The sequence below is a fragment of the Struthio camelus genome, chromosome 4 (genome assembly GCF_040807025.1).
Source record: "Struthio camelus isolate bStrCam1 chromosome 4, bStrCam1.hap1, whole genome shotgun sequence".
Classification (NCBI taxonomy): Eukaryota; Metazoa; Chordata; class Aves; order Struthioniformes; family Struthionidae; genus Struthio; species Struthio camelus.
The window spans coordinates 11,128,285-11,153,102 of NC_090945.1; the positions used below are offsets into that span (position 1 = coordinate 11,128,285).

At 44.3% G+C, this 24,818-nt stretch overlaps 1 protein-coding gene across 7 annotated transcripts in view; it reads left to right on the forward strand.

The window, feature by feature from the left end:
- The window catches only part of AFF1 (ALF transcription elongation factor 1), a 146,610-nt gene that overhangs the window by 20,677 nt on the left and 101,115 nt on the right, over positions 1 to 24,818 (forward strand). For 3 of the 7 annotated variants that reach the window (XM_009676527.2, XM_068941447.1, XM_068941448.1), the window contains one exon: positions 4,456 to 4,518. In XM_009676527.2, coding sequence (XP_009674822.2) covers positions 4,484 to 4,518 — 35 coding nt within the window. In that variant the 5' untranslated portion in view covers positions 4,456 to 4,483. Of the gene's footprint in view, positions 1 to 4,455; positions 4,519 to 16,635; positions 16,720 to 17,370; positions 17,911 to 24,818 lie in introns of those variants that run through there. The other 4 variants (XM_068941445.1, XM_068941446.1, XM_009676528.2 and 1 more) reach the window with 2 other exon arrangements.

Here is a 24,818-nt window from a genome sequence, read left to right on the forward strand (position 1 = left end):
TAAGTTTTGCAGCTTGCACAACTATTTTGCTCTGCTTTCATGAAAGTCTGAGCTCCTGCAGGGTCAGTTGGATTTCTGTAACCTCTTAGTACGGACAACTGCCTTTCTTGAACTAATTCTTTGAATATGTTCACGTCCTTCCCAACCTGATCGAGGTTCACAAGGAAGACCTGATCTTTACCCCTGTTGAATATCTTTAGCTCAGACAGCCCTCTTTTTTTCAAAGGTGGCATTAGTGTGGTAGGTGGTATTTAATGCTCATGACCTAGCCAGTCACTAACTAGTTTCACATTTTGGTTGAGATGTGCTGAGGCAACAATTCCAACATCTGTAGGCTTCTGATTATCTTATTTTTCATTGCTTTGGGCACAGGCTTGACTTTGGAACAGAAACTGCTTGGCCTTGACTTCCTGAGAGGTGTTTTGCTGAGGTATGCAGTGCAGGTGGTGGTGTTTGCATTGATTAGTCCTCCAACTGCCTTTGGTCCCATGGATCAGGAGATATTGTTGGCTCACCTGGGTTTGGGAGCAGGTGTGGGTAGTTTCTTCTCCCCAAGCAGCTTTCTATTTCCTCAGCTTTAACTAATCTTCTCCTGATTAATCGGTACCTGATGCTTAAAGCAGAGCTGGCGCACCAGGGTACAGCGCAGGGCCGTATGGCTTACGGAGCTGTATCTCGTGGTTAGGAGCCTGTGTGCTGCCTTCCTGTGCGACATCATTGCAGAGGCAGAGTGATTTTGTTTCATTCCCCTCGCCCTCATCCTATGTGTCTGCTGTCCAGTGAAGCTGTTCAGACTCTCCAGATTGTGTTATGATTTGCTGTCATGCTTAATGTAGGCGACCTACCGTGATACTGCCTTCAGGAGCTGAGGGACCGTGGTGGAGCACTCCTGGGCTGCATGTCAGTGTCAGTGACTTAACTTCCTTCCCAAGGAGACAGCAGCCAGAGGCTTATTTACAGTATTTCTACATATGCTCAGATGTGTAGTGCTAACCTTTCCTTTCTCTCATAAGATTTGGAATATATCCTAAATAGTATTAGAATTTTATTTTTAAGACTTCAGTAAAGCAGATGATAAAAATCTGACCTTTTCTCATACAGCAAACTAAGTCTCAGTCAGCTGTGGCATAGGCTGATTTTTACCTCGCTGCTAGTGGCAATGTTTTTGGAGGACAAGTTAGCAGGTTGTATAAATACACACTGCTCTTTACCTCATTTTTCAAGACGCAAGGCTATATAAAACAGATTAAAAATATAAATTAAAGGAGAAGAGAAATACAGAAACAGGCTTTACAAATATGATTAGCGTTTGTCATTGCTAAACTGCTGAAAGTGATTTCCATCAGCCTTTTGAAAGGTAGGGTGCTTCTTGACGGTGACTCTGAAGGAAACCCTTGGCTTTCTAGAATTTCTAGAACATTCAGCTGGGGTGGGCAGACATCACTGAAAATCAGTAAGGGAAGAAACTGTTTTAAGATATTGAGCAAAAAGCACTGCTTGTAACATCATACTTGCTTTTGGAACAAGAAAAGGCATTCTAGCAAAATTACCTAGCTAGGTTAGTTGACACTGAAGAGGAAAGGCTGTGTTTGAAAATATAGCTTGGAAGCAGAAACTTAAAACAAAAGCATTTGTAAATTGTTAAAATATGTTGGATTAATAATGTCCCCCACACGGAAAAGTCCATGCTGTGTTGATATAATGCATTGCTTGAAAACCTGGCCCCGTCAAAGACAATTGCAAAGCTTCTTTTAGTGGCATCTAGATTTTGTGGCTGGACGATCCTATGCTTTGTAGCTCTGTAAAGGAAAAGTTGGCAACAAAACGGGCTTCCCCAGCACCCTGCTTAGTCAGACGTGTGAATGTTTCTTTATATGCCTACGTTACAAAGCAAGATCCCTGCTCTGGTTGAGGAAACTCCTCCGGATGCTTGAAGACCAGGAACACGGAATGAAACAAGTAAAAATTGGAAGCCCAGTTGGAAGAGCTTTTTCCAGTACATGCTCCTACTTCTCCTACCTTTGTTTATTTTAAACTCAAGTGGACACTGTTACAGTGGACTGCCTCTTCTGTCACAGTGTCATCTGAGTTCTTTTAAGGTTGTTTATTCACCAGAGAAGGTTACAGCTTTCATGACTCTTAGGAAGCAGTATATATTCTTGAGGATTTTTTCACTTTCGGGTCTGTCCTCTAAACTTAACCATGCGTGTCTAATGTTAGTCTTCTCAGCTGCAAGCGGAGGTGGTTGTCTGAAAGGATTCCTATCTTTAGTGGCCTGTGCCTTTCTGTGCTCCCCAGAATGGTCATCTGATGGTATCTGACCTGGGATTAAAACCATGACCTAGAGGTCAGCCTCTTCATCTAATCATCAAAGCATCTGCTCCTGTTTAATTTCAGTTGCTTTCGGCAAGCTCACGTGGCTTCGCATAAGGCTACGGTAGCCTGCCCTCCAGCCATAAATTGTTTTGTTCCCTCAGGAGGTGAGATACCGCGAATGAATGTCACAAACTGAAATGTACGCGTTTGTAGTCTTATTTCTTCCTGTTGGAGTTTTTCCCTTCTGCGGATAAGTTCTTCTGTTAACGTAGGATTGTTCCTCTAGCCTTTGTGTTTTCAGGTATGTTCCTTTTCTTGACAATTCGTAGTAGGCCATGTCTCGCTTGCTACAGGGGTGCTGTAAGCAGCTATCGCAAAACCTGTTTTGATGCTGTTACTTCTGCACGTGCTTTACTTTGTCTGCAGAAAGACTGAGAAACTAAAGACCTGTTTGGGACAGGCCAGGGAAGGTGAGGAAGAGGTGTTGGAGAGAGTGAGACGAGCTGTGTGAGAAAGTATGCTCCAAGTTCATCCCTTTCATGTGGACTTGAGCAAGGGGAAGACTTATTTTGACTGTTTTTCTGTAACAAGACAAAATGACGATAGTTATCTAGCGGCTGAAATTTAGCTTCTCTGAGCGCCCTGGTAGGTGAAACTACCGTTACAATGACAGGAGGGGCTTTCTGGTCTTGCAGTAGTTGCTGCAACATCCTTCCCTTTCTGTTTTTAACTTCCTTCCTCACCGCTGCTGCTTTGAAATTTTTTTTTAGTGTTATCTTTAATTCTATAGCTATATTTTTTCCTTCTCTCTTCTCTCCTTCCTGTCCAGACGTTTCCATTCATCAGAAGGATATTTGATTGTCTGAAGGGAGTGCTGTACTGGCATATTCATTCTTAATTTGAGCAGAATATCCTGGGAGGCTGCAGTAGTAGTCTGGATTGTCATGTGCTTGGCCGAGTTTATCATTCTCTAAGAGCCCATCTGTGACATGCAGCATCGCTAGTGGGGCAAGGGGAAAATGGATGTCTTGGAGCTCTCCTGTTCTTACCTGCGTTTATGGATCATGTGTTTAGGAGCACTGGAGCGACAGCCACTGAGCCGCCGCAGCCTTTGTACTTAGTATGTTCCTCAAAAACTTCATGGGGGCTGCCTTCTTCTGACAGGTACTCAGGCAGCTACAGTTTAGCTCGCTGGTTTGAATGCTGAAAAGCTCAGCACAGGGACTGACAGATGCTGGCTAGGTAGGGGCTAATCCTTTGAAAGACCTATCCATGTGAGCCCGTGTCACATGCCTGCTCCCGCTGCCTTGCTGTTCCACACAGGCAGTTATTCAGCAATCATTATTTTGTTGTTCCTATACAGTTAAAGCCAGTTTCTGCAGACATTCGTTACAATACGTATAGTGTCTGTTGCTCTAAGAGATCCCCTTGAAACCAATAGGAGTATTTACAGGACCAGTTCCTATGTTTATAAGCTTTTTCAGAACTTAGTCTCTTAAATTGTAAGCTTTTTTGACACGGAGATTGTGCCTCAGCCCAGGTATTGGGGGTTGTGGAGGAAGCTATCAGCCTAGTGAATAGCAGTAATTCCAATGACTGGCTGCCTTGGGCAAGCCATCTGTTTTTCAGGTTACCTCTAACCCTGCTGTTGCATGGTATTTCACACCGTTATTCTGAACGTAATTGAAAAACGATTTGGACTGCTGAGAAGACTTGAGGGATTCAGAAAACTTTGCAAATATCTATGGGAGGTTGTGGGGGGTGCGTATTGTGTACGTTTTAATGTTGGGGTGCAAAGTAGTTGTGCAAAATTAATTTAAAATGGAGATTTCAGATATAACATCCAAACCTCTGTGCAACGTGTGCACACAGACAGGCAACAAACATTTAGATTTCATTTTCTGTTCATGGTAACAAATGTTTTAGACGTGACTGTAATGATTTGCTTGCTTTGAATACAGCAGATATTTCAGATTTGCTTATTTGACTCTTCCTTTTCTCTCTCCCTTCAGTCTCTGAGGAAGGATGTCCTGAGTTGGTTTTTGACTGTTAAAGCAAGGCTTGGGTGGCAGCTGCAGGGTATAATGTGCTGTTTTTTGTAAAAGAGAGATGTTGAATATCTATTTTTTTCTCTTCCAGATGAGCTGACTTAAATGGAAGCATCGCAATGGCATCTACAGTCAACCAGAGCACCACCAATGGGTAGGAGTTACTTTGGTGTAATGCTGGCTTGCCGGGTTCTGTGACTGATTCTTAGACGATTTCAAGAATCATGACTGAGGGGAGGGAGATAGGGTTTCAAATCTAGTATGCTGTCTTTTACGAAAGAGTTGATGCCCTCTGTAACTTCATTCCGTTGTGAAGTGAACAGTGTTTACACTGGGTCTTGATGGGACCCTCACTGATGAGATTGGCCCCTTGTCCTGTGGAAACTACAGGCATCAGATGAAGTTTGTGCGCTAGCTTACAGTAGTATGTTATGTTTTGATCTCTTCTAACTAGTGAGCGAGCTTGATTGTTCTGCAACCTTTTCCATCCGTAGCCTAGCTGTGGTAGGGGGCAGTGTTGCCATCGCAGTGATCTGCATGAGACGAACCAAGTCGTTAGAATAAGCGCTTTGTTTCTGCCCTATAACACATCGTGAGTTCAAAAAGGCAGTCCTGACTGGGGGTCTGCATCTTGCAGGTATGCATCATGGGAAGTCCAAGAAGCAAGAGAGTTTTGCCTTAGAGCAGTCTCATTTGCAAAACTGATTCCCCCACCCCCCCCACCCCCCGTCATTTCTCTGTAATTGGCATTACTCTTTCATCTGGTTCCCTGCAGCTGCCAGTATGCTTTATCCTCACAGCACAGGTCAGTGTTCTTTCCAACCTGAGGCACAGAAGGATGATGATCTCTGCACAGTTACATAAGGAGGAAGGAGCGAGTAGGCAGAGGTTTAAATCTAGATCTTCCAAAGGCGTCCAAACCACATTACTGCCCTTCCTCTGCTGTCATCCTCTAAAATAAATCTAACTTTATCTTTTTTATTATTATTACTATGTTGGCAGTCTATCTGCAGAGAATTGTTCTTTATAAAAATACGTTTTCTGGATGGATTCTGGCTGGAATATAATGCAGAGCAGCCTGATCGAAAAGCAAACCAAAATCATGGGGATTTACTTGCTCACTGTCCTACATACCTCTCTGCCTCATCTAGGGATTGGATATCACTGCAAAATGAATCTGACAGCTGTAGTGAATCTGAAGGGTACATTGTGTTCTGTACATAGATGTTATCTTGATTCCATTGGAATATAAATCAGGATATTTAACACTCTTCACAGTGTGGTTTCTGACAGCTCCAGCGCCAAAGCCAACAAGGACTATAAACTTCTCTGTGTTGATTTTAACTGTTTGTGAAAGTTCACAGTGGTTATGGAAAATTTTAAGGCATTAGGAGTGATAAGTGAGTAATGCCAAGGAAGATGATAGAAATTCCTGCTGACAGTTGCCAAAAGCTAGTAGGGTGCAGCCTCTAGTGCAGTCTGGTTTGTGGGAGAAGGTGTTTTCTTTTTTAAATCTGTTTCCTTTAATTTAAATATTGAAGAACGACGCATTTTCCCTCTCCCTTTTCAGAAGCATTTGTTTCTTAGTACCTGTAGAGCAGAATAATTTTTTTTTTTCTTTCATAACCAGCTGCATCCATCTTAGTCTGCTGTAATTCAAGTCAAAATGACCCTTTGGTTATTTTCCCTCTTCTTCCCCCCCCCGCCTGCTTCAGTGCAGTTCTCAATTTCTTTCCTTTGCCCAGCTGGGTTCTGTAGCCTCACTGTAGCGATGCGGTGTGGTTTAGACCTGGGGAAGCCTGAGTGCTTTTCATGGTTTGCCCAGCAAAGATGTGCTGCTGGCAGTGAGCTCTGGTTCTGGAAAGTGCTAAGCTTAAGAAGGTGCGGTAAAGCAAGCCTGCTGAGAAGTGCTTTGCTGAATCGAGGTCAATAATGAGTTTTGCTACCTCAGCCTTCCCTAGACTCTTGCTGCTGCTCACAGCACGCAACTTTATTTACCTTGTTAAACTGGTTTGTCGTGTATGCCTGCATGTATGAGTTTCTTTATTTTGTCTGTTTACCAGCTGTACTTTGGCGGCAGGAGTTAGGGAACAAGGTTAATCAATCTTCTTAATATATGGAACCTATGAAATGCCATGTTTTACATTTGTAACTTGTGATTTACAGTAGCGATGTTCGTAGTTGTTCCTTAGCTAGCTGGGGAGGAAGATACAAGAATGACAAGCCCTAGACGGGTTTGCAAAGGGTTTGGGTCTGCCAGAACATTAGCAACTCCTTTCAGGATCAGTCTCTTCCGAGGTAGGTGGCTTCTGGTTTACTGGAGAGGTGGTGAGGGAGGTGCAAGGGAAAAGGGTGTTGACAGCAGGGCAGACTTGCTGGGCTGAAAGTTTAGCAATTGTTCTGTGAGTGTGGGGTGGTGGAGCCTTTAGGGAATGGCACCCATGCCTTCCGAGCTGGTGCAGAAGACCCCTTTGCAAATGAAAAGGCTACCCTCTGCTGCTTCAGATGCCTGAAATCACAATACTCATTTGACCCTTTTCACCTCCAAATGCAAAGGACTCATCAGGGGTAATAAATGGTGGTGGTAAGATGAATTTCTTGTCAACAGAGCTAGGACAGCACATTTTAATTAAAAGACAGTAGTGACTCTTGAACTGAAAGTAAGGGTGTGTGTCTATTTAAAAAAAAAAAAAAAGTGGTACAGTTTAATGAGCTGTTTTGAAAGGGTTGGTAGGGGCATGGATTTGACCTATTTTTAGATAGAAACAAATTCACAATTTCTTTTACAGCAAGTATGATACTTGAGGAAAGCTAGCATCCCATGTATTTAATCTAATGAGCATTTAATGGAGCTTGGTATCTATTCCTTCTTTGTTTGTCCTCTCTGCTTTCTTAAACTTTTTTTAAAGAAAATGTAAGCTCCTGGGATTTGTCCCACAAACTTAATAAATTATCTTACTTTTATTATTTTTATTAGTGTAATGACAGATTACTTTTTTTTCCTGAGCAAGGGATGTTGTTTGCCCATTTGAACAAAACCATGACACGCATCTCTTGGATTCTTGCAACAAAAACTAGCTACCAATTGCTAGCCATCTGAGGAGTTTGGGGGACTTTTTGTGTCTCCCTTGCCCACTCCTAGTTATTCAGCACTTCTGAAAAACCAGAATGTGCAAACATCTCTTCAATACTTATATAGAGGTACCCCCCACTTTCATCTTACAACAGAAAAGGCCCAGGAGCTTCATAGCAGGTGAAAAATGAATAATTTAAGGAGTGGCTTCCTGAATTTCTTTGGAGAAAATGTGTGGAAAAACTCCAGATGCTTCAGGAGGAAAAAGCTGAATGGATAACTAGCCTGAAGATAAAATACCACCTGGTAACTTTTGAAATCTGTGGACAGGCAAACTGAATAGTTTGGCACTTAGGAGCTGGCACTTGGATGCGTTGTTGTTGGTGAGTCAAGAAATACTGTTCTGAGGCTTTTTTTCCCCATAAGCATCAACTTCATTTTGGCCAGCATCTACAGATATGGTTAGGTAAATGGCCAGGTGAGGTGATGCTGTATGTGTAAAATACACCTAATGTACCCACGTCCTGTGTTTTAGCACTTATGCCTAAGGTCAGTAGTCTGGCAGATTTTGGAGTGCAAAATGGGGAAATGATGGATCTAGGCTGCCTGCACAGCTTCGTTCGCTGTTCTGCTGCATTTGCATTTTTATGTAATGTTTAATCACAAACTCCCTCTCTGTCTAAATCTGTTCTCATTCAGTGCATAGGTAGATAAGAATGGCTCTTCTGAAATTAAAATTCTCATATGTAACTTAAATATAGTTTGAATTATGGTCACCTGTAGGAGGCCTTTCCTGTGAAGTTTTTAAGAAGGATTGCTTTGGTAATCCACTCCACCCCATGAGTGCATTTCCGAACCTCTGGTGAACTGAGGTATATGAGAAGCCTGTTTTATTTATTTGTTTTGTTTGCAGTTTACCTAAGGAGAGCCTACTTCTGTCATTTGAAATACTTCTTTCAAAGACAACAACCTGAAAAAGGGGAATATTGTATCCCTGAGCAATGACTTAAAAAACAAGTGGGAAAAGCTATGGTCTGCTAATCTTGAAAACAGATGTAAGGGAGTGAGTCTACAGCTGACAGGATATATTCTGACAGAAAGTTTTTCTTAGGGGAAGCACTAATTTCTTAGAGTCAAAGTGTTCCACAGGAACTTATCAGTTTTCATCAAATGGTCCAAAAAAAACGGACAGTTGTTTTTTGTTGTAGGCAGCTAGTGAGCCAGAGGCCTGAAGCACTGGGCCCCTTGGCCATACCATCGTTGCCTGTTTGAAAGTTGAAGCAAATGCCGTTGTCACGATGTTTTTAAAAGTGGAACTCCTGCGGCATAGGAATTTGGAGCCTTCAGTCTGGGTGGGGTGTTCAGCGCTCTGCACTTCTGCTCCCTATAAAATGGAGAGTGGATGCCAGCGCAGTTCAGGAATTATTATTTATTTGTCTCTTTGGAGTGGGATCTTTGGAAGATCCCACTAAGCACTTAAATGTGATCAGTGGGCTTTTTGAGACGATCTAGAAGCAGTAAGAAAATGTTGTTTAGTGTGTTATCTGCCCTGAATACTTCCGTATTTACTTAAACTTTTGATATAGAGCATGTTTTGTCGTCTTTTCTTTTAAAAGATCCATGTTACGTATTCAGCATGCTTGAGATGCAGTTTTCACACGTGACGCTGTGTTCTTTGCCCTTCTTTTTCCCCAAAGAAACCCTAGGAAAGTAGAAAAAAAAAAAAAAAGCCCTGCAATTCAGCAGTAGTGCATTATATTCCCATGGGAGTAGTATTACGGGAAGTCTTGTCCTAGTGTCCTGCCTCTCCCAGTCCTTTCCTGCTTCGATTCTGAACAGTGTTTTTCCTCTGTTCCAGGAGTTAGTCAGACTTTGATACTCTCCACCTGTGCTGCTTTTTTTTTTTTCTCCTAATGTTTCAGATTATTTGAATACTGATTTTACTTAAAAGCTGTTTTCAGGGGATATGTGTTGCATGATGTAATGACAACTCTGTTTATCTTTTTAAAGGATGGTATTTGTACACTTAATTATTTGAATTCACGTCATCCAAATTCAGCGTGACACGCATTAGGGCAAGGGAGGAGAGCATTAGGTAAAGAATACCATTATTCCAGCATTACCGAAATGCGTATTAATCTATAAAGATGGTTTGTAGCTATAGTACGTCTTCCTAAGTGTCAAGAGTGGTACTATTCTTGGCATACTTCTGAGCATGTTTTGAGGATTATACACACTACTGAGAATAAACTTGTAGTTGTAAAGAAAAAGGAAGGAACATGGCATGAGGTTTTTCATCTTGATTTTTTTAAGTCTCTCCTATTGAATATAAATTATAGCTCAATTCAGTAGCCATGGAGTGCTTAGTTTTCTTGCATGTGACTTCCTATTGCAGTAGGAAGTGAGCACTTTTCAAACTCTGCTGTGAAGGCAGAATTTTCTCTGTGCTTTCCTACAGTGCTGATTATAAAATGTGTGTGTCTTCAGTTGTACTTGGTACCTTTGGTCTCCATTTCTTTCTTGGGAGATGAGTAGCCCTACTTTGTAGGCATAGAGTTGAGATGGTATTGGTCAGAAGTCTCGACTAGTTTTAGGTATCTGATTTGAGACAAGTAAATATCTTTCTCTAAGAGTACTCAGCACTGTATAGTATGTATGCTCAAGGTCTGTGGATTTTTAGGTGTGCCAGTGAGCGATAAGCGCTTCAGCAGATCAGACTCTGGATAGCTCAAGGATTGTCCTGTAAAACACAAAAATGTATGTAGTTTAAGGTTAACGTAAGAATTTAGTGACAAATGCACCATTTGTCAGGGTGCTTGCCTTAACCATCCCTTGACTTCTCTGCCAGCACCACCACTAAATGATATCCAGTTAATATGGCAGGGCTCCTAGAAGCCGGAAGTTCTCAAGCAAGTAGGTGCACAGACTCAGAGATGAGGAGTAGAAAGTAATGACCTCTGCTGAGTTTGTTACTTGGATGTTGCCAGGAAATATTTGGCCTTTCTGTCAGGCACAGCCCCAGATGTATGGGGGTCTGTAGCGTAGCATTGCTGCTGCAGGAGTCCCCAGCAGTGTGGCAATGCTTTCCATTGCCCTGAGACTCTAGGTGGGCGGGCAGGGGCTCTGAGAAGGCTGGGTCCGGGACCCCCTTTGCTGTGACTGCTGCAGGGAGCCCGGCAGAGCTGTGCAGTGAAGGGAGTGGGGTAGAGGTTTCAGGAAGCAGGACTCCGAGCAATGGAGGCTGAAGTTCTTAGAGCTCAAAAACAGCCTTGAGAGAGAGTTGGAAGAAACAGAAATTGTGGAAAATGAGGAGGAAGAGGAAACAAGGTCCAAAGAGCTTGTATGAACGCTGGCTCCCTTTCTTGGTCAAGCAGTGTTTCATTCCCAGGATAGGTTTGTCCTGAGAACTAACAAAGGGATCCAAATGGTTTGTGGTCATGTATTGAAAGACTGGATCGTGACTGCCTCAGTATCAGTGATGTGAACGTTTCTTAAAATTTAAGTGCTCATCTTTGCAAAAACAATAGCATCCTCTTCATCACAGGGTGTGTGTAAGGGGTGTGCAAGTCAGGTTAAAAAAAAAAAACAAGCCAAATGGTATTGCTGTGCTACAGTATTATCTGGTCGTCCTTGTGATTTATCTGCAGGATTGTTACCTCTTCAGATCCTCAGCAGTGATCTTTGCTATGTGCTTTGAAGAGATTGATGGTAGGCGGTTCACGCCTGGCAGCGTGGAGGGGAGTCAGACCTCTCTTTTCCTTTACCAGAGGGTTACACAGACGCTTGGGAGCAACGTTGAAACTGAGAGGTTACGGTGCATTGGAAGGATCTCCCGTTCTGCCCCGTTTCCTCACAGTCCTTGTTCTCCCTGAAAGCCTCTGTGCTTTCAGTGCAGGTGCCTCGCCTTGGCACAGCCTCCTGTACCTTGGATCAACAAGGAAGGCCTTGCCATAAAGGCCAACACCCTGTTAAACATCAATCCCTTTTCACAATACTGGAATCCAGAAACACTTGAACAAGTGCTTTTCAGGGCTGGGGGCGGGGGGCAGACCCACTCGAACGGTTTGATGCAAACAAAACATACTGTTCTGATCTCTTTTCCTGGAAAAAGCTCAGCTGTTGTGGGAAGTGTATATATTTTTTTTATCACCCGTTGTTATGCCTGAAAGAGCTGAAGTGAATTCTGTTCAATCTTCAGGTAGGTACCCTCTGTGGAAGACTTCATTCTGAGCTATTTGGATTAAGAAAACTTGTGCCAACAGTTGAAAAGGTCTTAAAAGAGAAAGCAGCTGTGCCTGTAACTTGTTTGTCCATTTTCCTTGACTTTTTTACCCCTGGACAAGAATAGTGTCTATTGTACTGTAAGAAATAAGAGCAATTAAATTGACAGTAGGTCAAATTAATTTTTTAATCCGGGGGGCAAAATGCATTTCATGATCAAAAGTGACAGAACGTAGTCATGGAAGGGCGGACGTAAGGAAAGTGGATGGTTTCTCTTGATCTTTTTTTACCTTTGCTTCCACTTTGCAAATTCTTCCCACCAGGGCAAGCGTTCGTATGACGTAGAGAACCTGCTCCTCCCCATATATGGGTGTTCTTAAGACAGAGAAAAACCTGCGTGTATTGCATGGGTACGTTAGGGGGTTCTGCGTTGTGTTTACTGTGTTTTCCCTTTCTCACGTTCTAAGAAGGAGGTAATGGTCTTTTCTTACTGCTTGTCGGCCTTGAAATTTTCAAATAAAAAAATTAACTGTATTCAATATCTGTTTCAAAAGACTGGCTTCTCACGTTACTACTTGACTGTGCATGCAGTGCAATATCTTATTAAAGTTGTGAGTTGTTAAGGGAAAATGTGTGTTTAAACCTCATAGCAAATGCAAGACTGCTGCATATATCAAACGTGTTTGTGTAAGCTGGCTTACTGTTTTCACTGTACAGCCTCTTAAATGCCATGATATTAAATGTCATGTATGCCCCCCCCCCCATCTAGCAAAGGAACCTGCTGCCAGCTAGAAGAAGACAAATCATACTTCTCACAGTTTCCTAAGCAGTACCTGTGCAGTTTGTACAGACGATAGCTTTGTTCAGTAGTGGAAACGAGGGAAAAAATGTGTTTATATGTATACAAAATCTAAAAGTTGCTTGAACAAGGCAGGCTTCAGCCTGTTTAAGTGTGGGCAAATGGTTGAAGATGTCCCAGAGTGCTCTGTTAGATTCTCTTCGTACCAGCCTGAAGCACCCAGGCCGGTCTTCAGAAAATATGAAACTGATCTCACGGGAGGGAAACTGATGTTGTTCCTTAATGATTTTTCTTTCACCAACTACTTAAAAGCTATGTCTCCTAGCTTATATCACATATCTGGAAACCTACACTGGGCTGCAGGCTACGGTCCTAGGTCATTTTTATTCGAGTAGATGATCTGGCTTTTGGTCACAGGTTGATATTTCCTTAGGTGCTTTAGAAGCCTAAAGTAGCTAGCGTTGCCTTGACTGAGGGGAAAAGTGGTCGAAGTCTTGGAGGGAGAAGTGTTCAATGCCATCTCTGTCACAGGATTTCCTTAGGGTAGACATGAAGTAACTTGACCGTTTCTGCATACGCTTACCTACTCGTACAATGGGAATATTTCGCTATTTTCCCAACGTGTGGCAACTTTGTTTCAAGTGCAAAATTTCTTGTAAGATATGGAGAATAGTCTGAATTTGTGTGTTAAAGCAGCCGTGAAAAACACCTGTTAGCAGGTTCTTTCCTCCAGAATGTTCCTGGAATGTTCCTGGAAAGCCCCTCCAGAATGTTGGCTGCATATGCAGTTTTGGTGTTGATAAGGGTATGTTTAATTGTCAGTGCTTTTGGTTATATTTAGAAATAACTTCCTAGCAGCAGTTAAATAGTCTCTTCTCTGAAGCTGTCTCATTTTTCCATAGCTTTTCTTAGGGAGAAGAATGAAGTTCCTTGAAGCAATGGATAAGCTTGAGAGAAGATGTGGGAATTTTTTTTTTCAGTTGTAACTTAAAATGCTTGTGATTAAGCCCTTAGAAGAAAGAGACATACCTTTTGAAAGCTGCATTTAGTCCAACTTACTTATCGGTAACGTACAGCACTGCAAATGAGGCAGAATCCTGACTTTGCTGTGTGGGTAAGGCAGGGAGAATGTCCCGGTGGACAAGACAGACTGGAGTCAGTAGGGTACCCTTGTAGCAGAGCGTAGCCTGGGCTGTATTAGCAGGAGGGCCACTAGCGGAGCACGGGAAGGGGTTCTTCCCTGCTGTTGGGCACTGGTGAGGCCACGCTTGGAGTACTGGATCCAGTTTGGGCTCCCCAGTACGAAAAAGATGCTGACATACTAGAGCAAGTCCAGTGCAGGGCCACCAGGATGGTCAGGGGCTGGAGTACATGACGTAGAGGAGAGGCTGAGGGAGCTGGGTTTGTTCAGCCTGGGGAAGAGAAGGCCAGGAGGGATCTTATTCTTGTCTACAGCTACCTGATGGGGAGTACAGAGAAGACAGAAGCAGACTCTTCTCAGAGGTGAGAATTAGGCAGCAACAGGCAACACAGGAAATTCCAGTTAAATATTAGAGGCAGGTACCCAGAAAGGTTGTGGAATCTTCATCCTTGGAGATGCTCAGACTTCCCTGGACGAGGCTTGGTACAACTAGATCTAGCTGGCTGGGCTTTGAATAGGGAGGCTGAGTTAAATGACCTCTGGAGATCCCTCACGCCTGTTAGGATTCTGTTTTGACAAATAAAAGAAAAGCGGGGGGGGGGGGGGGGGGGGGGAGAGAGAGAAAAAAAAATTGAAGGCCTGTTGTCAATTTATATTTTATTTCCATTAAAGCTTTTGAAATATTAAGAATTGGATGGTTGCCACAGGAAGGCCATGGCTAAGTGGCCCAAAGTATTTGCCAAAGATAGAGGAGATAAATTCTGAAGTTTTTACCCTGGCTTGTTAAGGGTTTAAGTTTCAGTTTCTTGTGCTTCAAGTGATAGCATGGCTGCCCTCAGTCTGTCTTCCTCCCTTTATTGCTATCTAGCTACTTGGCAGAATGGGACTCCTGAGTAGGAGAGAGACCAGCAATAGTCCGGGGGCTGAGGTACCCGTCTGGGGACTGAGCCGTTTTTTAGGATTGGTGAAAGGAGGCAATGCTTCACCTGAGAAGATTTAGCCATTTGTGAACCCAGCTCCAGCACTGATAGTCTCCATAGCAATATTTTTTCTGACTGTGAGCTGGGGAAATCCTCCTGCTTGAGCTGTTCACATAATAACAAGGGCTTGCTCATCTTGAACCTGCGTAGTGTTTCTGCATCAGGTTTGGAGGTCGAGTCCTTTTCCTTGGGGTTGTCTTGTCTGAAGTTGTTTCAGTTTCTTCCCTTGGTTAGATAATCAGTTAGTTCAGCTTCAACAAAACAAAAACACCTGAACAGCTGCCTCCAGACTATGAGACAGTTGAAGACAACAGCAAGAACACAGGGCCAGGAATTATCCACCTTGGTTTTCTATAGTATCTTGCAGAAGAATTGTAGTTCATGCAAGAAAGTGAATAGCAGATGTTTCACTCTTGTTTTCTGGCCTTTGAGAGGTTCTCCTGGCATTGCTAACTCCAGTTGGGTCTCCAGCCAGATGGCCGTTTACCGTATACTCGGAGCAGAGGGGAGTCATGGAATGACCTTCTGGTTGACTAGCAGCAGAACTGGGGGTTCATCTCCCCTACGTTATGCCACTCCAGCTGGCTCAAAAGAGCTGTGCCATGCAGACTGCTGTGCTCGGTTTGATGGCTTTGGGCCCACCTCCAGGAGCGGGGATGAAGGAGGCCCTACATCAGCCCGGGCTAATACTGACTTGAGGTACCGCTGGCGGAGGCTGGCAGAGAGCTTTCACAAGGGCAAACTCCGTAACCTGGATTTAAGATGAATAGAGCTGTTCTTCACATAAAGTCAAGGAGGGCAAAAAGACAAAATGGTCCTTTTAACCATGTGGGTGTGCTGCGTGTGAAATGCATGCAAACCTCACTAAAAAATTGTATATGTAAATGGTCACAGGTATCAATGTAATTGGAGTTAAGAGTCTGAGTTGGGCTTGCAGGGAAAAGAGCGGTGCTATGCTTTCCTCTTGAAGAAGTGCTTTAATATTTCCACCATGCTTTGATTTTAAAAATGCTGCTGCTGCAAAGTGTCTAGTATTAGTTACCAGCCTTAGTGACTCTGAGGTTGGGGGTTAATTTGCCCCTTTCAGAACTGTCAAAGTCCCACTGCAATTCAGGATGCTTATAACCTCTTCCTGGCTTCACTGCTGGCCTGCTGGGTGAGGCTGGCAAGTCATGTCACCGTTCTTGTTCACCCCGTCCGTGAACTGATGAGGGTGATATTGGTCTCTGGAGATGGCCTTATTAAAAAGCGCTGTATGAGAAGTTCAAGTTAACCTTGATACCTCCATGCCGTAGAACCTCTGCAGCAGTCATCTCTCACTGCCTCCTGAAGCCACTATGTTGTTTGCGTGTGAAACTTCTACTAAATAGCAACTTCTGTGAGCTTAGTTTTGAATGAAAAAATGCAGGTTTAGTGAGCGTTTGCGTAAGTGTGGAATGCATGCGTTGCCCCCAGGAGAGCTTAGGTGCAGGGTGTTTTGTTTTGTTTTTTTTTTAATATGATTCTTGTTACAGTTAGTTTCCAGTGATGCATATCTGCTTCTTGCATCTCCCCACTTTTCTTCTTGCCTTGTAGCTCCTGTGGGTTTGTTTATTTGTTCATTGTTGTGAAACTGTACTCGTGTTCAGAAGTGAGAGTGGTTTTACCTCCATTTATGGCTTGCAGCAATTTCACAGAATTTTTTTCCGGCGAGACCATAATAGATACTCTCCATTAAAGTGCTGTCAAGCTGACACCTCAAATCACCAGTCACTTATGAGCAGTTGGGGCCACGGTCATGTGATATAATAATGGTACTGTCTCCTTACTTTTTAACAAGAGCCAACTGTTCACGTTTTCTATTTATAAACTTTCCCTTTTGGGCAGAGACAAGGAATGGAAAAAAATTCTGGTTTGAGAGTCATAAGCGGAATGAAAGGAGTAGAATGGAAACTGATATCATCTGACAGTAGCATTTCCTGATAGTTTAGCTATAGTATTTTAAAACTACCCTGCTAAAATTATAACCTGTTAGTAGGAGTTTTATGTAATGGCCGTTTTGTTTTGTTTTGTTCTAGTTTATCCTTCCCCAGGGATGGGCTAGACAGAGATTCAGTTCTCCCAGCATGTGCCCAGTACTTTGACAGCAAAACACGAAGAAGGTAACTTTGCAGTGTTGACAGAAATGGTACCTATGCATAGCCTGCCAGGAAAGGTGGAAGGATCCCGAACAAGTGGCTTTGCTTGGTTCATTACTGGCTGCAGAGAGTTGTAGGAGACCTCTGCTTTTATAATCGTGTCAAGGAGCACCCAGAGCAAAGGACAGGTATTGCTGCTTTCTGAATAAGCCTACCAACCCAGGTCAGAACCCGTGAGCAGCTTTAGGACCCAGTTGCCTGTATTGTTTTATTATTATTATTATTAAGTTTCTTAACTTCCCCTCTTAAGTAAGGCAGTCTGTTCAGGTTTTCGTTCGCTGCATCTGTACTTCCAGATGGGATATATATCTATATGTGGGCTTTATATGTATCTTGGGAATCGCCCACGCGATCCGTTGCCCCCGTCCGTAAGCGGCTCGGTTGTGCGTGTTTCTCTTCGGAAACAGCCAGGGCGAGGCCTGCGGCGGGGCGGGCAGCCGTGCCGCGCCGTGCCCCCCCCCCCCCCCCCGGGCGCGGCGGCGGTGGGCGGCGGGCCCCGGTGGGCGGCGGCGGCGGCTGCTCCGCGTTGCGGCCGTGATAGGCTCCGGCGGCAGCGCGCAGGCGTCGCTAATCCAATCCTTCAGTTTTCTTGCCTTGACAGAACAACATGTCCATTTAAGGAGGTCGGGTTGTACCATGAAAAGTTTGCTAAAAAAGGGGTAGCGTGGACGGCCTGGGCACCTGGGGTCTGGGCTGCTGCGAGGCCGGCTCGCCACAAAGCAGCAGGCGAATAAAGGAGCGGCACGCTGCAGCGTGGCGCTGCCCTCCGGCCCACGAGCTTTCAGGAAGGCTTCAGTTTTTACCCGCAGCTGCTGGATCTCCTCGAGCTGCAAATCCAGGAGCTGCTGTCACCTCCCTGCCGCTTTGGATGCACCGGGCCGGAGGAGGGCCCCGGTGCCCGGATGTCCATCAAACTGAGTGTAATCCAATACCCGACTGGCGAGTCCGGGCTCAGGAAACTGGGTCTCCGAGGATGAGGAGCTCAGTGACATTTTAGAGTGGCAAATTCACGGCAAGCAGGAAACGGGCAGGAAAGCGCCCAGCAAATGGAAGAGAAGATTTTGGCGGGGGGGTAGAGCGTGGGCAGCTGGGGTGAGGAGCTCATGGATAGGAGCCCTTTGGCACTGTAAACTTCACGATGGCTGCGCAGTCGAGGTATGGAGTTCAGTAACTTTTATCGGTGGCTGTCGATTTCGTCAACAATTCTTTCGTAGTCTTGTCCTACTAATGATGCCTTCGCTCCTTTTCAGGCACGGTTTTAGGTTGATTTTAACACCGTACTATAGGAAACAAATGTACCTGCATACACATCCTGGATAGATTTGTTTTGTGTATTTTGTTCAGTGCAGTGTCCCTTATCTCTTTTCAGCCTAAACTTTTTTTTTTTAAACTAGAAAAACAAGGTCTTAATAACTCCCTGTCAAATCTCTGCATGTCCAACAAGTTAATAGCTCTCTGAAAGTGATTTTCTTCTGCCTGGTGGACTTATCTTATTATTTCTTTTTCTCCTGTAGCCAGCCTAGTGTAAAGCAGATTTTACGATTGCTCACAGCCTTACTTGAAGAGGTAAAGGGGCTGTATTTTGTTGCACTGGAAAACCAGCTGTATAAAATGGAAGCAGGTTGCGTCTGCCTGTGCGTGAATCTGCTGAATAGGTGAAGGCTAGGAATGGGCTGGGGGGGCTGTAGGGAAGAGCATGAAAAAGAATGATCTGTAGTAGTTGCTGTCATAGAGCAAAATTCAAGCAAATGTACCGACCTTGATTAAATACTGTTCAACTAGTTGTGTTTTTAAAGAATACAAGTACTCGCTTGAGGGTTGGGGTGGGGGGGGCGTCCTGTGTAAAGTAAATTTCACACTCGGCATGGGGGAGGTAGCTTTTCTGAAGTCATGGTGCTTCATGAAGCGCTGCTACTTAAGGTACCTATTAAATGCCTTTTAGTTTTTATGAAGTTTTAACGGGCATTTCAGAAATGCTGAAGAGAGAAACTTTTTGCTCTTAAGTCCCATAGCAAACAACCAAGCTGCTCCCCTCTCCTCCAGGAAGAAAAAATGGTGGTGTATCCTAAACAGAAGCTTGGCACTAGCAAAGTATTTTCACAGTGGTGCTTCTCTGCAGCTTTGAAGCCAAGAAATGGCTTTAAATTACAAACTGCAAAAGGACAGAACCCTGAGGTTTGGGGAGGAAGAGCTGGAAGACGGAGTGCTTTGTTAACAGCCGAACTACCCTCCAGTTAAAACTGCCTGCTCTCGCTGTGTGTGGGGAGAGGGGAGACTGGGAGTGCTTAACAAAGAGATGAAGGTTGAGTTTTCCAGCATCTTTTTTTTCTTTGCATGATCCTTTATTCACGTGATTTACTGGTCTGCATTATCAGTGCATTGCTTTAATATGCCAGCATGCTAAGAGAGGATACAGCGTAAATCTTAGTGCTGCTGACTGGCCTTGAAGCTTGGCTTAGATCCAAGGCCAGGGACATGCTTGAAGTCTCAGAGGTCACAGAGCCATTTTCTTGGGTGGCAGTAGATCGCATGGGAGCCGGGTCCGAGCAGTAGCCTCCAACCTCGACCAAACAAGGGTGCGGCTGGGGCAAGGCCAGTGGAGCACATCCGGTACGCCGGAAAGTGGACAAGAGATTACTGGTGCTGAGAACAAAGTTTTAGACATTCTGCGCTTGACACTGAAAGCTGGGAAAATGGGCTGAGGCTCAGGGCTGAGTACAGTGAGACCGGTAAAAGAGCTGTGCCCCTGACCTACCGTTTGAGATAGACATGGAAACAAAATTTGTACTCGCCTTTTCTGTGCTCTCCCTCTCCTCCATTATGTGCACTGGTGTTTGCCTTTGTCAGTTAGGATGCTGTGAGGCTCTTGGCTGTAAAGCTGCGTCAGAGCACTTCAGCATAGTGAGTTCGAAGGCAACCTTTATATGCTTGAAGATCAGTGTTAAAGTCTGATTGCCCATTTAAGAGGGAGTAGGAGTGAACATGAGCAGTAGAAATCAATCTCTTGCAGGGGACAGGCTACGCTTACCAGAAAGCTCCGTGCTTCTTGTACTTCTCTTTTGGTGACACAGGTCAGTAGGGGTATCTGCCTCAGTCCCAGAGATTTGTGCTCTGTGAGCACATAAAAACATGCTTTTATTCAACAACAAAAGATAAGTTCATATTCCTGATAAGGAGCTGGAGTTATACTGCATGGGAATGAGAGGCTGAGTGTCTCTTGCAGAATTAATTTGCTAAAATATATCAGAGCCTTTACTCTGTTAAGTGGCTGACACAAGACTTTTTTTTTTTCCTTTAACAAAACAAAAGCAATTTGTGTCATGTCAGTGAATGACTGATGAGGTAGTATGATACAGAACACTGTAGGGTTTAGGGTATCGCTTGATATGAGGCCTTCTTCCATCTGCTTGGAAGATGCTATATTTCTCATATGCTGTATATATTTTTAATATGTATAGCTAGTGAAAGGGATGTGACATAGGGGGAGGATGCTGGATAGGTAACTGAGGAAAATCCTGCATCTCAGTTTCAGCTCTAGGGCTGGCTAGTCCTGGGCAGCTCATTCAGCATTTGGGTTTCCGTGTTCTGAAGGGTGGAGAGGTTGGCAAAATAGGGTGATAAAACATGACTGTTACATTCTTTTTAAAATGCTGATGAGCAGTAAGAGTGATGACTGAGGAACTAATGTGTCACTGGATGCCATGGCAATTGTTAAAATCACAGAGTCACAGAATGGCCGAGGTTGGAAGGGACCTCTGGAGATGATCTAGTCCAATCCCCCTGCTCAAGCTGGGTCGTCTAGAGCGCGTTGCACAGGATCATGTCCAGGTGGGTTTTGAAATCTTCAGCGAAGGAGACTCTGCAACCTCTCTGGGCAGCCTGTTCTAGTGCTCTGTCATGCTCACAGTCAAGAAGTTTTTCCTCAGGTTCAGACGGAACCGCCCGTGGTTCAGTTTCTGCCCGTTGCCTCTTGTCCTGTTGCTGGGCACCACGGAGAAGAGGCTGGCCCCGTCCTCTCGACACCCTCCCTTCAGATATTTGTATACATTGATCAGATCCCCTCTCAGTCTTCTCCAGGGTGAAGATTCCCAGCTCTCAGCCTTCCTTCCTAGGAGAGATGCTCCAGTCCCCTCATCTTCTTCACAGCCCTCCAAAAATATTCTTAAAGAAACAATTGTGTGATAAAATGGGTATGTTTTTGGTTTTGCTGTTAGAGAATGATGGACTATTATAATCAGCTTCTATCTAGAACCATTATGTGGATAAACTGTCACTCAGTATGCGTTATTTTGTGTATAATCTAGACTTTTATGTTCTTTTTTAAGCTGCTAACTGAGCTGCAGGGTTGCAGCTGTAGCCTTCTCTAGGCGCGTTTCTGGAATGTGCGGATGATCTGATGCTTGCAGTGTCCCCAGGCAACAGGGCTCCTGTCAGCGTCGATGGTGTACTCAGGAACTTGTGAACAGAAGCAGAACTGATGGGAATGGGGGACCAGTTTACTTTTTTGTTAGATGAAGCATGATATTTGTCAGATGCAGCTCAGCTGTGAGGAGATGCGTGGAAAGCCACGCGGGAGATGAGTGCAATGGTCTGGGACCCTCTCTCACTAATGGCTGCAGCTAGTGCCCAGCCATCAGTGAGGCATGAGGCTGTTGCTCCTTAACTCAGTGGTGGAGCCTCTCTCTCTTTTCCTTGTGACTTCATTAAAAATGTGCTCTGCTTAGGCAGTCACGAGCAGAGGGTCTTTAAATGAATAGCTGCTTTTTGAAGATGCAGGCTGCTTCCTTCAGGCTGGTAGGGTTCTTCTTAAGTATCTGCAGATCCTGGTTTTTTTTTTTTGTTGTTTTTTTTTTTGATAGATAGATAATTTAGTACTTTGTTGTTATGGATGCTAAGAATTCCTGATTGTTGTACAACTCGCTTTCAGATGTGCTCACTATTAGCATGATTGCAGGTACGTTGAATGAAAACAGTTTCCTAATCTTCGTTAGTAGCTGATGCATTAGTACAGACAGAGTAACATGCAACCTGAGCGATCTGCTGTCTTCCCTGCCAGGCTTGCCTCACTGTTTAGCGAGTCAGCCCGGCAGGGGTTGTTAGTGTTGGACACCAGTCTGGGAATCCCTCTATTTCTGTTCCCTGAAGCCGAATCAAACCAGGTACACCCAGAAGAATTTGGAAATGGGGTTGTATCCATCATTTGAGTATGACAAGAGGGTGACACTGTGCACAAATGAAATGTGGCCAGAGTGCTCTTTCCTGTCTAAAGCAAGGTAAATGGAACAAAACAGTCTCTTCTGAAGAGACTGAGGATGGGGCTGTTTCCCTGAGGGAAAGCTGCCCTGAGTGAATGGTGCTGCTTGGTTTTGTTCCACCTTGTTTCATAGCTTTCAAGGCCAGATCTAAAGTTTCATAACTTGTTTGTTTTGTTGGTCCTGTTGATACAGGCGAATCCAAGTATTGTTGGGGCTGCATTCCAGTCGACTGATGAAGGGAAAGAAGGGCTGAAACAATGTCTTGTTGGCGTTTACCTGCTGAAAGCTCAAACATCCTCTGAACCCATGTCAGGTTTTCCAGTAAGCTGCTTCTAAGCCTGCCCTGTACAAATAATACTCAGAACGTTGTTTTGGAGGCTACTGGGGAGTTTCAGTTCACAGTTCCTTGCTTGCCTGGATTTTCTGAGCCCCGAGTCTGTTGCTCCTGGGCAGCCCTTAAGGCGAACTGGCCCAGAACTGAAGCCCCCCCCCCCCCCCCCCCCCCCCCCCGAGAACAGATATTAACAGAGCATGTGGAATTTTTAAGGGTTTTTTGGTTTGATTTGGGGGGGGGGGAGCAGAGTTGGAGGGGGAGAGGTGGTGAAGGTGTTTTATAGTTCCACGTTTTAGTAAGACCAAGCAACTTGAAAGCCTAGAAATGCTACTGTTGTGATGTACCTGACTTGGTACAGAAGGGAACGTTTCCTCAGATCACGTAATTTTCCTGAATCTGAATCCATGTTGTACAGAGAGGCATCCCCTCACCGCTTTTTAGGAGAAAAACATTTGCTACTTCAAATGCAAGATGCAGCATGAAGAGCAGGAAACAAGCTTTTAATGAACTGCATAAATTGTCCTCAGCATTTTCTTTCTGTGCATAATCATAGCACGAGCCTTTTTAATACCTTTAAAATATAGCATGAAAGGAATCTCAGTAAAATACATAGAAGCGCAGTGAAGCCATTCTTTACTTAGTGGATTTAACAGCAAAGTGAGGAAGATTTTTCTGTAAAGTGCTGGATGTGTTTCTAAAGCCCCAGTTCAAATGCAGAGCGGTAGGGAAGTCAGGGTTTGGTTTACTGCCTATGTAAAGAGTGATGATGCCAAAGGAGTGGTTGTAACGTAGAGATGACAAAGCCTCCAAAAAATGGGAAAATACCCATCCTGTTCAGGCTTGAACCCAACGTGCAAATTTTTCCCCTGTGATGCATAATAGTGAAAAAGGACCTGTTTTGTTCCGTGTTGCAGTTTAGGCTACTGTAGTTATTTGAGTCCCTGATAAAAGACGTGCAGAGCACGCGCTGAGGTGGAGCAACTGGCTGGGTATGGGCAGATACCATCAGCCTGTGATGCGATATTCTCACAGGTGGACTAAGGTAGAGCTCCACTGCTCCAGCAAAACGCTTTCGTGGGGAAGAACGTGGTGGAAGCAGGTTTGCCAAAGTTCTCTGCTCACGGACAGTTTGGGGTAGAAAAGTCGCATTCTTGCGCTATGCAAAAGTGAGCAGCTGTGGAGAAATGCGAGCGGCAGGATCCTTAAAGCCTGTCTTTCCTCCCAGCAGCGATGGTTGGTTTGCGCAGAGCTAACGCCTCGCTCTGTTCTTCGCTGCTGGGAAGCAAAGCTCTCGAGTGCCATGTTTTGCTGCACAGGTGTTGGATACTGGGTTTGTTTTGCTGCCTTGTTCTTGTAGTGGCGGGGAGGGGGCAGGCAGGGAGGAGCGTGTATGTGGGCACACAGCTGTGCAGTGGAGGAGATGCTCTGCTGACTGACTACGTTGCTTTTAGTCGGGTCTGTCAAGCTGATGTGTGTAGCAGGGTTCGAGTAGGCCAACTTTATTGCAGGTGCCATATGCTCCACGCAGACGTGTTTGTATTTTGGGTTAGTTTAGGCTTAGGTATTGTTCAGTGTTTGGAGTTGTCCTTTCTAGTTGTACCAAGTGTTTATCATAGCAGTGACATAAGGTTATGCATTAATGTTTCTGCAATGTTACCCGTCAGGTTAAGAGAAAATAATGTCCCTGCAGTAATTTTTAGAGAAAGCTAGACAAGCAAATTGTTAATATTTAACCTCAGTGACAACAGTAAAACTCAGTCTCAGAACGCTGAAACGTGAAGGCTTTTTTGCATTCTGGTGTCGTTTTTTGCTTCTAAAAATACAGAACCCAGGAAGAGTGCAACAGAAACCCTTATTTAAAAAAACAAACTCACAAGCATATGGCAGTGTTTATATTATATACATTTCTTGGCGTAGACTATCCCATACTGTGGAATCTATAAGCAGCAAATGATGTATTCATCCGTGTATGAACAGCTCCATTATGGTGCAGCAGCGTTAGCAGCTGGTGTGTGTGTGAGAGCCGTGCGAGCGAGAGAGCTTGAGTGCATGTGCCTCTCCTAAAAGGAAAGACCTTTTTTTCCTTCTTCCTTGAGCTGAGCTATTATGGGCATTAGAGGTAGAAATATTGATAGCTGTTAGCATCTGAAATGACAAGGAATTATTAAAAGGTGTAGCAGTAAAGGGAGTTTCGTTGCTGTGGAGAATTGTAGAGTTCTGGTTTAAAAAAAAAATTGCTTTCACTATTCTTATGCAGCTGCGGTGTGTGAGGCTGTGTTTAAAGAAGAAAAATTAACAGAGGTAACTCGTCTTTGCAAGTACAGCTTAGAAACTCTCTCTCGTAACTAGTCTGCAGCTATTTCTCAAGGATCCTCTTCCCGGTAGGCTGTTTTGGAAAAATCGTCCTAGCTTGAACACAGGCAATATACTGGTGGTTTAGAAGCGCTTTGGTAGAATGTTCCTCTTTTCCTCTG